Source organism: Symphodus melops, assembly GCF_947650265.1.
Source record: "Symphodus melops genome assembly, chromosome: 10".
In the NCBI taxonomy this organism is placed as follows: domain Eukaryota; kingdom Metazoa; phylum Chordata; class Actinopteri; order Labriformes; family Labridae; genus Symphodus; species Symphodus melops.
The window spans coordinates 26,999,268-27,014,567 of NC_136700.1; the positions used below are offsets into that span (position 1 = coordinate 26,999,268).

Sequence of the window (15,300 nt, forward strand, 5' to 3'; positions counted from 1 at the left end):
ACACACTGCGATTATCTTCGGGGCCAATCACAGCAGGGATGATATCCAGGTCTACATCAGTGCTTCCTGCTGAGAGTTGATGTCAGTGAACCGGAGGGTTGCTGGTTCAATTCTAAGTGCAGACTGTGTGTGTGTTTTAGTTCAGTGTGAAACTGAATTTCCCTCACAGGATTAATAAAGACTATCTCCTCCTCCTCCTTTATCTCCAGCTGTGACGTCTCAGTGTCCGTAGTATCAACACAAGCTTTGAAGGGACGACTGATGTCAAAATGTCTCCGCACACTCCATCATTTATTATTTCTTTCTGAGCATCATAAAAAGAGCTGAAGGCCTCGACAGTGGTCGTTTCAGACAGTCAGAGAGGTCGAGTCCTTGATGTTAAACGTGAGTTTATTTGATCAAACATGACGATGGCAGAGAACAGAAAACTTCCTCAGCGAGGCGTCGACGATGCGACGTGCGTACATGAAACGTAACAGACTGGAGTGACACGCGGTGAAATGAAAACAACGACATGAAACAAAAAAACAAAAAACAAAGTTATCATCCGACTCCAGAGTTCAGAAAATACACATTCATAGTCTTTTTAAAAATGGAATAAAGTCAAACAAGTATTTTAAAAATTAAAAAAGCTGGAAAATTTAGTCTGCAGAACATTTGAAAAAGTTACAGAAAACATAAAAAGCATAAAACAAATATCATCAGAAGTCCACACTGTACACGAGTCTACAGCAAAGTGTGTGTGTGTGTGTGTATATATGTAGGTGTGTGTGTGTGTGTGTTCATGCATGGCAGTGTAGAAGGGTTCCCCGTACTGGTCTCTGATGCTACCAGGGGCGGTCCAGTGGAGTCTGGGCTCAAGGCTGGTTGATCTGGCCCATGAAGAGGATGGTTCCTGAGGAAGGAGACGGAGAGAACTCATCATCATCATCAGGTAACCGGGTCTCAACAAATACTGAGCCGTAGTCCTGACTCCCTGAGTTCTGAACCCCTGACTCCTGAGCCCTAATTCCTGAGCCCCGAGTCCTCAGTCATGAGCCCCGAGTTCTGACTCCCTGAATCCTGAGTCCTGAGCCCCAAGTCCTGAGTCCCGAGTCCTGAGCCCCGAGTCCTGAACTCTGACTCCCTGAGCCCTGACTCCTGACTCCCTGAGCCCTGACTCCCCGAGTCCTGAACCCCTGACTCCCTGAGCCCCGACTCCCCGAGTCCTGAACCCCTGACTCCCTGAGCCCCGACTCCTGACTCCCTGAGCCCCGACTCCTGACTCCCTGAGCCCTGACTCCCCGAGTCCTGAACCCCTGACTCCCTGAGCCCCGACTCCGAGCCCTGACTCCCCGAGTCCTGAACCCCTGACTCCTGAGCTCTGAGTCTTGACTCCCTGAGCCCCGAGTTCTGACTCCCTGAATCCTGAGTCCTGAGCCCCAAATCCTGAGTCCCGAGTCCTGAGCCGCGAGACCTGACTCTGAGCCCTGACTCCCTGAGCCCCGAGTCCCGACTCCCGACTCTCTGAGCCCTGACTCCCTGAGTCCTGAGTCCCTGAGACATGGAGCCTTGAAGCCTTCCTTGAACTGCTGTTGTCTCTTATTTTCTCACGTCGTTCCACAAATGTTACTTTTTTTTATTTAACCACATCCCTTTGCATTTCCACCACGGAACTTTCCAAGGGCTCGAGACCTTCACAGGTACTCAGGGTGCCGGGACCAGACTTTGTGTTGCTCCTCTAAAGCACCTGTGATTGGACGAGTTCCTCCTGTGAAGAGGTATTACTGTCCTGGTTACAGACACTGCTCTCACAGGACTTTGTAGACCGGAGAACCACCCAACAGCTCCGCAGCCCGGCGCCCCGGAGCGTATCTTATAAGTTCAATAAATCAACACGTTTTAACGGGCTGGTCTTGTGGTGGAGATGCAGCCTTACCTTTACCTGTGAGCTGTAAACAGAGAACAGTACCTGTGGGTTTATGTCTGATGAGGAAGAGGAAAGGTCGGTCCACCGTGACCCAGGGGGGAGAGGACCGAGCCAGCAAATGGCAGCTAAAAACAAAGAGGATATATGATCATTTAAAGCTGCTCCTGCGATGAGTGCATGACACAGCTGAGCTTCACAGATACTCACTAGTGGCAGCTGCTGCTTTTGTTCCATCTTCATTCACCTCGATTTTGGCTTTCTGCAGGGCCTTGGACACGTGGAGGGGCTCGACGCCTGAGGAAACCAAAACCACAAAGTTGAGTTCACCAATACACCGAGGCCATCGTTGCCTTGTCACACATGACAGCATCGAGAGTATTTCAAGACAGACGAGCCTGCCCCCCAAATCTCCCAGAGCTGCCCTCTCAGCAGGGGGGGGGGGGGGGGGGAATCTCCCTGTCAGACGGGAAGGTGGGGGGTCCCACGAGACAGTTTGAACCTTAATGTCAGTGCTACATGTAACTGCACATATTCATAACTCAAGGGTTGGAAAGAATCGTTATCAGCCCCTGCCTGTCTCCTTCACATCGAAAGGATCCCCTCGAAAGTCGCTTGAGCATGTGATTAGGACCCTCCTGGACTCCTCCTTAAGGAGGTTTTGCAGGACTGTCTAACTGGAGGAGACCCTGGTGCAGACCCAGAGAGCTCACTGGTGGGTTAAACATCCCTGCTGGTCTGGGAACAGCTCGGAATCACACAGGAGGAGCAGGAAAAGCACGACACCACAGGATGGCACCAGAGGGCTTTGATCACAGCGGGGGGGGGGGGGGGGGGGGGGAGCTCATGTTTCTCCTCCTGTTGCAGTAAACAGTAAATAAGCCTTTCCTCATAGACCTGTCGTCAACACTCAGAGACATTGTGTCACCTGCGTGTGAGGACTGACTGTACTCTTACTCACTGATGTGTCTGAAGTCCGCCTGAGCCTGACTGACATGTCTGTTAGTCCCAGGGCTGAAAGGGGGGCTTCCAGATCCACCTCAGCATCTGCAGTAAACCTGCAGACAACAAAACACAAGAACACGAAGCCACCGTCACATTCACAGTCAGCTGTGTTTTAAATACTGCTGTCTGTTTTACTGCCGACTCTTTAAAAACATTCAGATTAATTCCAGAAGCTTTCACCTCAGAGGATAGAAGAAGTTAGAGAGGGAGAAAAACACATTTAAAGAAGGAAAACTTCACAAGGAGGAAGCTTCTCGCTGCAGGAAATAAACAGGGAGCAAAATTATTTCTTACTCTTTTTATTCTTCTAAGCAAACTGTAATCTGGGTTTAATAAACGAATTCCAGATCTTTAAAATCTTTATTTTTATTCTTTGAAGGTCATCATCTTCGTCTTCCTCCAACATGTGTCTCTAGTCCGTCTACAAACCCCCCAGTGATGAGAAAAGTCCATCCTCTCCGTCTTCTGCCTGCTCCACTTTACAGAAATTGTGTGCTCATACAGGCCGTTTGGAGATGTTCCCTTCATGATATCACAAAGGGCAGTAGCCCCTCCCCTTTATGACATCACAAAGGGCAGTAGCCCCTCCCCCAGGTGGGGGACACTCCCACAGCTAGGTGTTTGTTCTGCCCCCTGAGTCTGCCTTCTCACCGTAAACAATAGGACATGGAGCCAGAAAGCAGCGAGTACACCCGAGCCCTTCCAGAGAGGGGGCGTGGTCAGACACAGCTCATTTACATATTTAAAGCTACAGACACAGAAACAGCCTGTTCTGAGCAGGGCTGAAATAGAGGGGTTTATAGACATGATCAAATACAGGATCAGAGTGGATTTACAACAACACACTTCACACACATGATGAAGAGGAGCGAGGACACTGATTTCACCTGAAGAAGAGGAGATCATGTGACCTTTAAGGGTCAGTCACAACCTTTCAATGAGGTTAGTATGCTTGAGTATGTACGAGTGTGCGTGTCTTACTTGGGATCAGCAGGCGCACTTTTCTTGTGTGCATCAGTGAGGTCCAGCTGTGCACAGTGGCCGTGCTTATGTGCGGGATCACTCGAGACAGAGGCGTGTCCTCTTCTAGTGGAAGAACGATCAGCATGCTGATGGAGCCGCCGTGATAGGGCAGCTCGATCACCTTGTACTTCAGTCCCTGCGGGGTGGTGGCTACACCTGGCAGACGGGGAGAGGGAGGTGGTTAATGGAACCAAGACGTCAGAGAGGACGCTCGGCTCTAAATGTTTTCAACCATGAGCCATATTTCAAGCAGCTCTTTTTGTTTATACCATCTGTGACTCCATCTTAGTATCTGTGTGAACACGACGGCCTGTGCTGCTCAGTTATTTGACGTAGCCTAAACACACTAGAGACAGAAACGCATCACTTCCTGACACACACAGATTCTTCCTCAGAGGGACAACCGGTGTGTATCGTTCAACGATGACATGACGACTGAGCCTTCAAGAGGTAGAGAGAGCGTCTTTGGTTGTGCTCGACTCTTTACATCCAGAGAATTTACAAAAACAACAGCAAAACTACAACTTGACCGATTAATCAGCACGCGATATCGGGCGATGTTAGCATATCTGTGATATCAGCTTATACTAGTCGATTTATTCACCAGTCAAATAACATGCTCACCAGCAGAGGGCGCTGTACGGACTAAAACAAGCATCACCACTCTGCAGAGTGTCAACGCTCGTGCACGCTCAGTTACTTTCAGCTGAGTGACCATCTCGTCTAAATTGAATACCTTTTCCACGTGTTTGACAACTTTGAAGGATCAACACATGAAACGTGTTCATCTGTATTTATCTCTCCAGAAGAAGAAAGAGATCGACTCATATATCTGTATCAGCCCCAGAAGTCCCATTCAGCACTACGTCCAAACAAGCTGACGAACGAGCAGTTTATCTTCTGAGGTCCGAGTAACAAACATCCAGCTAACAGGAGCGCACAGCTAAGCAGTTCCTGCTTCATACAGGCTCCAAATGAACTTACAACACGCCATGTGGGGAAGTCACGACACCAAGACAAAAACACTTCATCAAGTGAAGAGTTGTGTTCTCTAAGGACCAGCGTGTCAACATTTGAGGACAATAACAAACTCATATCAGACAAAGACGACTCGCGTCACCACACGGTCAGATACGCAGAGAGGTGCATGTGTCACAGCTCAGTTTAACTGCAGCACTCGCCCCGCTAACACAACACAGCTCGTCTAAATATAGACCAGTGACTGGTGTGTCATTTCATTTCACACAGGGCTAACTCATGTCCTGCTGCGGAGGTGGCACGTCTCAGCCTGCAGGCCTGCACACGAGCTGCCCCGTGAATCATCAACCAGCAGCTGTCCTACTTATTTCATGAAAACAAAGTTCAAAACATGAACAATCATTTAAAGAACAGCAGATCAGAGAGCAGCCTGCATGTTCCTCCTCACAGGGAAATCTTCTCTGCACCTTTTTGACCAACACGTTGACCTATGAAGTTGTTTTAAAATTATATAAAATGTTAAAAAAAAAAAAAAATATATATATATATATATATATATATATATATATATATATACATACACACATTTTATCGGCATAGCTTTGAGATATGATTCAGTTTGACTTCTTATGAATGATTCTGTTTGTGTATGACAAATTCTAACAAAGCTCTGCATGCTAGCACAAGCTAATCGCCGGTGTTAGTCAGCTTCCTGTCCAACAGGAAGTAGAGCAGCTCCACGTCCACAGGTGAAAGACAACACAAGGTTCAGCCTGGTTTTAGAAGCAGCTTTCTCCTCTCGCTGTTTCTCCTCACTCTGATTAGATTTTCTCTTCTTTGCTGCTACGTCCACGTCCGTCAGATTCACCCGCTTTGAATCTCCTCCAATCACGGAGCTGTATCCTAAACTCACCTGCTGCGCTCTCATTGGCTGTCATTATTTTGACGGGACAAGCAACTTCAATTTAGGAGGAGACGAGTTTTATTTTGAAGGGACAAATGGAGCAGCTTCACTTTAGGAGAAGAGTTTTTATTTTGAAGGTCCTGGCATAAGTCTGTATTTTATTTTGAAGGAAGAAGCTGCTGATTGACTTTAAATAGGATTTGTCGGTGGGGTGTATTGAAGAACATATTTCATTGAGCATCACATTAGCATCAGTAACCCCCCCCCCCTTCCATCGGCACTCACCGATGCTGAAGACAGAAAGCTGGGACATCATTGGGACTTTGTACACGTTTCCGTCGCCCCCGTTGAAGGGCCTCATCTTGGTGTTCTCAGGCTGGAAGCGAGACTTCCACAAGCCTTTGAAGTAGATTGAGTTGACAGCAACCAGACGAGTCAGAGCCGAGTCCAGCATGTCCACTTTGATCAGGCTGGGGATGTGACCTGGATAAAGATGCAGCACGGGAGTATCAGAGACCTCTGCTTTGGGTTTACAATCTGTTCCACAAATCAAGTCTCTATACGGAGAACATCAATAAGAATATGGACTACCAACACAACTCTCCCTATCCAACAGGAAACACACCCTGAGATAATCCGGATAATTCGGGAAGCAAGCTGACAGAAGCAGGAAGCACAACAAACATAACCATGGCGAGGACAGAAATTGTGAAGCGTAAAGTGAGATGGGCAGAAAAAGAGTTGGATGGCTGTACCAGCGAGCTAACAGCTAGCCACATTTAGCTTGACCAACATGCTGGTGTCCTCTCAAGTCACGTTTGACGCCGTGACATGGCGAGCTCTGAGAGTGGAGACTCTGGTTGTTGGTGGATGAATCTGTTCTGTCGTCATGTGGTCGCTCTCTCACAAAGGTGATAAAGTATCTCCGAGTCGTGTACACACACTCCTACCTTTGGTCTTGTTGTTCACCCACATGTTGATCTCTTCTGCGGCCCGGTCCGGGCTGCTGAAGTCCAGGCTCCTGCTGTCACACTGGAAGTTGTCTTTGTTGGTGGCTACAAAGGCCCCCGCCATGGGGAAGCCCTCCTGGGTGAACATGGCGTTGGCGATCAGCACAGCATCCTGGTTGGACTTAGCAGACAGAGCCTTGTGCAGCTTCTTCAGCATCTTGTATGGACCTGTGCAGTGAGTCGAATTACAATTATTCCCAAAGTCTGGGTATAAAAGTGAACAAAGCTACACCACACGTCGGTTTGAGGACGTTTGTTATGAAGCATCAAGGTGAGCAAGTTGTTGTACTGCTGTCTAAACACGGCAGAAAGCTTCTAACCAGAACAGCGTCTTACCATTTTTCTTGTAGCGGAGACCAATGAGGATCTGCTTCCGGGTCTCTCCGTGGGCTCCAGGTAGCAGCATCCCGAGGATAGAAGCTACTCCGTGAGGTGAAAGAACTACATTTTCCAGAGGCTTGGAGCGTACTACATGCTGAAACACCTGTATGCCAAGATCTGAGCCCCGTTCTCCGTAGGTGGGCGCCTGGGACGGCGCACTGTTGTGTCCATACAAACTCAGCAGTGAGCAAAGGAACAGCAAAGAGAGGTGCTTCATCTTTAACTCTTACAGCGCCTAGCGGGACACAAAGGACGGAACATTAGAGGGATGTCTTCAGCACCAAGGGAGCCTGAAGCACGTGTGTAGAAAACACACTGCTTAGCAGAGAAACGTGCATGTAGCCGTCAAATGATCGGTTATCGTGCTTTTTAAATTTTCCAAGTCAACTAAATGTTGGAGTTTAAGATGATGAAGCAAAGACACGAACAGCTTGTTCACCAAAGACGGAGCGAGTCTGAAGAGTGACAAACGTGAGATCGAAGGTGAACGCTTCAAGAAGACGGCTCAGAAAGAAAATGTACCAGCACTCCGTCCTTCAGTTGGACAAGGGAGACAAACTCTCTCACGCAAGACACAATATATCTGGATGAAAAGCCAAAGAAGAGACAAATCGCAATGCATTATGGGACACAGAGTCCAGCATGTTCAGTGAGGATGAGGGAGCATGCAGACAGTTTTTCTTCATATGTCTCAGCCTAACTTTGATCAGCTCAGCTACACGCCTTAATGTGAATAACTCTGATCCTTCATCCAATCAAAACTGCTGAGTCATCCAAACATTCCCCCCCTACAGTGTGTGTGGATGGAGACATGAGCTAATCACACCTATTTGGTTTTTTGAAGCAGGCTGTAAACATGTTCATGTCTGCTGTAAAAACAGGCTGTTTGAATGGGTGTGTATGTGACTTCCTGTGCTGCTGCAGCCAGCCTCTAGTGGACACTCCAGGAACTGCAGCCAGCCTCTAGTGGACACTCCAGGAACTGCAGCCAGCCTCTAATGGACACTCCAGGTACTGCAGCCAGCCTCTAGTGGACACTCCAGGTACTGCAGCCAGCCTCTAGTGGACACTCCAGGAACTGCAGGATGTTACACTTCAGCATCGGCTTCAATTTTCCAACGCCCCTTCTCTGGACTACATTAAGTCTTTCTTCAGAGCACTTCAGGAGAATGATTCACCCAACACACCTCCAACAGGAACCAGAGAACGCCTGCTGCAGCCTTGGAGGGGCATGTTGCTTTACTGAGCAAATATCTGTGTACTTAATTGTTTTGTTTTTTCCCCACAACCTCTTTATTGTTTTTAAGCATAAATAGAAATGCAATTTAACACACTAACTACATACTTTATATAATAAAACTACTCCCCCAACACCCCTTCATCTCTTTTGTATTAAAAGCTCCTTCCAAAACAATGGTACCTCTTACACAAAGAAAATCCACCACACATACATGTGTTGTGCCTTTCCCAACAATAACATCTGCGTCCCTCCTTGTACTGAAATCTCACAGATCACATTGTTCGGAACACACTGTCAAAATAAATGTTTAATGTGCAGTTTGTTTAATAGCAAACCAAACCCATTGACTAAATCTGCTCGTTTTATGGGAATGACGTGAGAGCTCATAAAGAAGAATGAAAGGACTTTGATTTAATTAAAGTTGGAAGCCTCTCTTTTGGCCTCCATAATGAAGTTAGAAGAAATGAAAAGCAGACTGAAGCTCATCCAGTCAGACTCAGTTTGTTGGATGGCTCTCCTGCTTCCTGCACCTCACACACACTATTCAAGCTCACACACACTTCATGTCCAGGCTGCAAGTTTCCAAACTAATACTGAGGGACTTTGGTGCGTTCACGGCGCGACCATCCAATCACTTCATACACCTTTGATTTAAACAGGTAGGGGCAACTTGTCCCACGAGCAAACAGAAACAAGCAGGAATAAAAGACATTAGTCATGTTTACCTCTTTGTGTTAGTCTAACAAATGCAATGAGCCGACTGCAGTAAGAAGAAACCCTTCTTACCTTTCACGCGTGTGACGTAACTCCACAGGTGAGACTTGATCCGTAACGCAGGTGAACAAGTCAGTAATCCAGAGAAGAACTTCTACTGACTCCACTGCTGTGTTAGGACACTTATCAGCCTGAGCTCCGCCTTCAGCAGAACAGACTGTCTCTGAGTCACCTCAAACTAACCGAGTCCTTATTCCGGTGACTTTTCAAAATACAACTAGAAGAAGATGCACGCGCGCGCGCACGCACGCACGCACACACACCACCTCTCTCTCTCTCTCTCTCTTTCTCTCTCTCTCTCTCTCTCTCTCACACACACACACACACACGCACGCACACACACACACACACACACACTTGATGGAGAGATCTCAGAGTGAGGGGGGACGTCCGGGGTGCTGCACACAGGAGCGCTCCTGAGCCGGAGGTGTTTGGTGCCTCGCTCACAGGCACATCGGCAGGGCGGAAAGGAAGTGAACTGGCACCTCTTCAGCTACCAGACCAATTTCCAACTGGGACTTGAATTTGCAACTCTCTGAAGTGTCAAGAAGGTGTTGATAACAGAAAGTGACTGATAGAGAATTAACACTTTAAAATGATCATCCTGGTCATTTGATGTCAGCTGTAATGACAAAGACAATGTGTCTTGCAGGGTCAATAGTTTAACATGATAAGGGGTGTGTGTGTGTGGGGGGGGGGGGGGGGGGGGGGGTACTCTCACACTCTAAAGAGACAAAAACAGGTCCTGGTACAGAGGGGGGTTATTGTTGTCTGATTTGAAGTAGAGTAAAGGTCCTTAATGGCCCCCACAGACACCTCTTCACAAAAGACCACCTTTCTCTCCTGTGAGCTGAGACACACACTTCAGACTGCAGCTCTATTACATCCCTGCTGCAGCCAAGACAGAGGATTATGCGTACAGTCGGTGCAGGGGGGTTAAATTACAGGAGCGTACAGGCAGTTCAGACCCCCTCTGTACATCTTCAGCTTATCAAAGGACAGCCTAAAAAACATACTTTTACATGGAGCCTCAGAGTCGCAGGCCTCTCACTGGACAGGCGAAGGCTTTGAGGGTTCAGAGCCACAGCTTGGGACACTCAAAGCACGGTCCCTGGTCCACCGTGTTTACCGGCGTGTGGGTTTGTGTTTAGACTGGGGGTCTTGTAAGCAAGATGTCCAGATACACTGGTATGTGAAGAGGGGTCAGTGTTTGGAGGAGGTTATGAGCAAACACACAGCTTCCCCTGTGTGCACTTCAGGACAGCAGCATGGAGCTCTTGGCGTGTGTTGCTGCCGGTACCCACCATGCTCCTGCTGAACACCCAGGTAGCATCCTTATCACTAAACAAGACTAAGCTTGTACTCAGCGAAGCTCGCTCAAACACGTGTACTGGAGATCATTTCTGGCCATATTCTCACTTTAAATGTTTTTTGTTTCAGCAAGACTGTGGAGTGTGCATTCATGCTGTCAATGAACTGACTGATAACTTCAGTTTCGAAAGCTCCTGACATTTCAAAAGCTGGAGTTACACAACGTACAACATGCTCTCCTCAGATTCAGTCAAACGAGGGGTCAGGGTCAGGCAGAGAACAGCATTGTGGATTCAAAAGCAAACGTTTAGGCGAGAAGGATTTGGCACACAAGAGGGTTTTTTGAATGATCAGACACACTCTCCTTCTGAAGACGGTTCAGAAGGGGGGGGGGCGTCCTCTCAATACACCTCCACAACATTCAGAGTAAAGGCGACATGTTCACAGGGGCGTTCATGTTGTATCATGGCTCGGACAGCCGGTCTGAACTTGACTTACTCCTCTGAGTAAGTCAACAAAAAGTGGTTCTGTTATGTGTTCACTTTACAATCTAAGAGCTCATAGTGAAACTGAAAATAAAGACAGACTCTAATGATCGTAAAAAAGAACTTTATTCATCTGTGTAAAATGGGCTCTCTTCATTGAAAACAGCTGAGCTGTGAACCCACTGATTGTCCTTGTAAAGTGCCTTTTTAAGAAGTCAGAACGTGGTTGTCATTGATCGGGACAAAAAAGCAATCAGTCTGTGTTGAAACCTCTTTGATTGGCCCTGTTCGTCTGTCAGTCACTCCCTCAACCACGTCTGCAGGAGCAAGAAGACGTGGTCCCGGGCCAGAGAGAGCTGGGGAGATCCTCTGCTCTGGCTGGGTACATGTTGGCACAGTGGGCTGTTCCTGGAGGAGAGACACAATATAACACAGAGCTCCAAGGACAATCATACACCAATAAACTCTGAGCTCAACAAGTACACCCTTGTTCTTCTCTTCAGGCTGCTGCTTGGATTCAGTCACGTCAGGAAATCTACAATTTAAACTCTAATAAGTTAGAGCTGGAAACACGCTCATTAAGGATTCAGTGAACGCTGTAAAGTAGAGGCAGCGCTGCAGTAACGCAAGAACACGGAAAACACCGAGTTCACTTCGATCCAGCTTCTAACTGCAGCCAGCAAGTTAAGGAGGACAAGATGTGAGTGAGAAATACCAAACATTTTAAAATCCTGTTTGCAAAAGAAGTTAAATCACAAACCACAAACCATGTCTCCTTCATCGTCTTCTGCAACAATTTCCTCCAAAGGTCACTCATCATCATCATCATCATTATCTCCATGTTCCTCTAACATGCGTCTCCATCTGTCTACAAACCCCCCCATTGATGAGAAAAGTCCTCCTCTCTGTCTCTGCCTGCTCAAACAGGCCGTTGGAGATGTTCCCTTCATGACATCACAAAGGGCAGTAGCCCCTCCCCCAGGTGGGTGACACTCCACAGCTAGGTGTTTGTTCTGCCCTCTGAGTCTGCCTTCTCACCGTAAACAATAGGACATGGAGCCAGAAAGCAGTGAGTACACCCGAGCCCTTCCAGAGAGGGGGCGTGGTCAGACACAGCTCATTTACATATTTAAAGCTACAGACACAGAAACAGCCTGTTCTGAGCAGGGCTGAAATAGAGGGGTTTATAGACATGATCAAATACAGTATCCGTAGGAGAATATGTGACTTTCTCACCTTGATGAAACAGCAGGGAGGCCAGGCTTGGTGTCCTGGGTGATTCCTAAAGCGTGCCATGGATCAATGGACCCATTGGGAAACACGATTCTGGAGGAGGAGATGCCGTAGCTACCGTAATACTCGTTGGTCTGGGCTACGGCCTCCGCCACTTCAAACTTCAAAACTCTACACAAACAGGAAGTATGCAGAAGGACTTCCTCCCTTGTCTACGTGATCATATTAGTGAGTAACTGTGCAATGATTAGGACGCTCACACGAGAGGGAAGCCGGAGAAGGGCTGGTTTGGTGATATCGGTGCTCTGGTAGAATCCAAATTCAGTGCAGGTCTGGTAGACTCACTGTCGCCCTGACAACACACAAACACATAACACTGACAAGTGGCCACATCTGAAGCTGGTGTGTAAAAATCACTGCACTCATAGCAAGGGGGCGAATAGAGGAAGAGAAAGCTCTCCTCCAGATAAAGCATTCAGTTATCCAGCAGTGATGAACAGAGAGACGGGGGGGGGGGGGGGGGGGTTCTGCAGACATCCCAGTGGTTTTTTAAAGACACCACTTCCTGTTCCAGCACTCCCACTCATGAAACTAAAGCTGGGAACTGGAACCACAGCCCGGGGCAAAGGTAACAACACGGCATTCACGGTGACTAAATACTGCGTGAAGAGTAAACACAAGCCAGCTAAAATGAGCACGTCCACTCCTCTCATAGATTGATTTTAAAATAAACACATCCTGGATTCTTCAAAGCCTGATCAAACATAAATGCTCATTTTAACACTGTGTTATTGGTTCACATCGTTCCAGGAGCAAGTGATGGTTGGTTTGGTTTACTGACTTTGCCAGAACTCCACCAAACCCCGAGCCACCTCTGGTTTAAGCTTTCCAATAATATCTGAACACAAAACATCCAAACAGGGAATGACATATTTAAATAGACTAGATCCCACCCCACGGCTCACACATATATTTTAGTGGCTGTGTTTAATTCTCGTCTCCTGAGGTTACGTCTTTTAGGGCTTCTTGCTCCTGGACATGGCATCGTGAGAATCTTCCCACAACGTGGACTGGAAAACAAGGAACGTAAAAACAGCAAAACAAACATTCATGAACCAAACAGAGCCTGAGCTCCAGCATGAAAACAAAACTAACGCCTCCTCATTACTGAAGCCTCCACCCTCCTCCAGTATAAACTGACACAGAATGATCCTAATAATCAGTGAGTATGTTCTTCTTCTTCTTGACTCAAACAGCTTTTATACACAAGGGGAGGAGCCGGCCGTCCCGTCCATGTAAACACAGCTCTGACAACAACACAGCCAGCAGGACTCCAGCTTCTCCCTCACTGGAGACAGACAGGACTCACACACACACACACACACACACACACACACACACACACACACACACATTCACACAGACTGATGGGTTATGAGATAATGAAGTTAAACATGTTGCTCACTCTTCCTTTAAATAAATCTCCAGACCCCCCCCCCCCCCCCCCCCCCCCCTGCAGCCGTCCCCTCCCAGGATGTGTTTGTCATGTCTCTGAGGTAACTGTTGAAGCTGGCGTCCAGACATTTTATAGAGAAGGTGTAGTTTTAAATGACTACTGCTTTTAAATGACTACATGCATGTATTTGTTTTGTGCTACTGACAGTTATTTGTAATGTCATGTTTTAATCCTGTGTGCACCTGCCCGGGGACAGCAGATGGAAACTAGCATTCGCTAAATCTGGTACAAAGCATATTTTCGAAAGATTAATGTATTTTGTACATTGTCCCTGACAAATAAACTAATAAACTAAACCATGAGGCAGCGTAAGGGTCACCCATCACGCCACAGAGCACCTTGATAGTGACGTAGGTACCCACTGCACCCTGAAGTGACACACGTTCCAAAACGGAAATCAACATGCGTTCTTTATCGTTCTCTGAATTCATCAATGACAAGCAACGAGGGACAAACAGTCAGTTTGAGAGCGCTTTGCTTTGGAATAATGTTAAACCAAAACAGTAGTGAATGGACAGGTACTGACAGGAAGTGACCAGAGGCACAACACAGGTACTGACAGGAAGTGAGCAGAGGTGCTGACAGGAAGTGAGCAGAGGCACAGGTGCTGACAGGAAGTGACCAGAGGCAGAGGTGCTGACAGGAAGTGACCAGAGGTACAGGTGCTGACAGGAAGTAACCAGAGGCAGAGGTGCTGACAGGAAGTGACCAGAGGCAGAGGTGCTGACAGGAAGTGAGCAGAGGCAGAGGTGCTGACAGGAAGTGAGCAGAGGCAGAGGTGCTGACAGGAAGTGAGCAGAGGCAGAGGTGCTGACAGGAAGTGAGCAGAGGCACAGGCGCTGACAGGAAGTGAGCAGAGGCAGAGGTGCTGACAGGAAGTGAGCAGAGACAGAGCACTAAAGTCTGAGGAGAACTGCATCTGCACTTTAGTTCCTCGGTAGTGCATCAGTCCGACACGGCGGTGGCGCCCGGTCAGGTATAATAAGGAGTAAACATTTGCAGCAGTTACAGGTTGTTCTTTGTTACAAAATGAAAGAGCTGTTATCTGTAAATAAGCCACGACTACTCTCATAACATGTTTACATCTTCTGAGGGAAATGCAGAACTGTTGTTGCTTTATCTCCGAGCTCATGTGTTACATAACGTGTTTCCCTATTTTATAAAGCAGCCATTGATAACCCCTCAGCTGTGAAGCCAACGCTCCAGCTCTTCAGATCCAGTTTCACCCCAGCTCTGGTTCATACCTAAATTCCTGAGTGGATCCTAAAAGCTGACAGTTTGCTCTGTGCGTGGCGTTTAGTGTCGGACAGGCAGCTGTTTGCTGTGTTCGTCTGCTGGGCTCTGTAAAGTCTGCTGCACAGTGCTACGATCTTTTATAAGCGTCTCTTTAGCTCGGGGGCGACAGGAAACCAGAGAGACCACAGAGTCTTTTGTTGCTCTTTCACATCAGCTTATTGGTAACCGGACTCACGTCTCCTCGAGGACGCGGGGGGACCGAGAGGGGAACAAGGGAAAGGCTGCTTACAAAATAAAG

General features: G+C 47.6%; 1 protein-coding gene across 1 annotated transcript; it reads right to left on the bottom strand.

Moving 5' to 3' along the window:
- Window positions 1–372: 372 nt before the first annotated feature.
- On the bottom strand, window positions 373–9,243 carry serpine2 (serpin peptidase inhibitor, clade E (nexin, plasminogen activator inhibitor type 1), member 2). Its single transcript, XM_079354771.1, is given in 11 exon segments — window positions 373–895; window positions 1,952–2,034; window positions 2,113–2,203; window positions 2,868–2,900; window positions 2,903–2,964; window positions 3,893–3,899; window positions 3,902–4,090; window positions 6,102–6,299; window positions 6,767–6,994; window positions 7,163–7,442; window positions 9,234–9,243. Coding segments are annotated over 10 exon segments (1,191 nt in total). The 5' UTR covers window positions 7,425–7,442; window positions 9,234–9,243; the 3' UTR covers window positions 373–857.
- Between the last annotated feature and the right edge of the window lie 6,057 nt (window positions 9,244–15,300).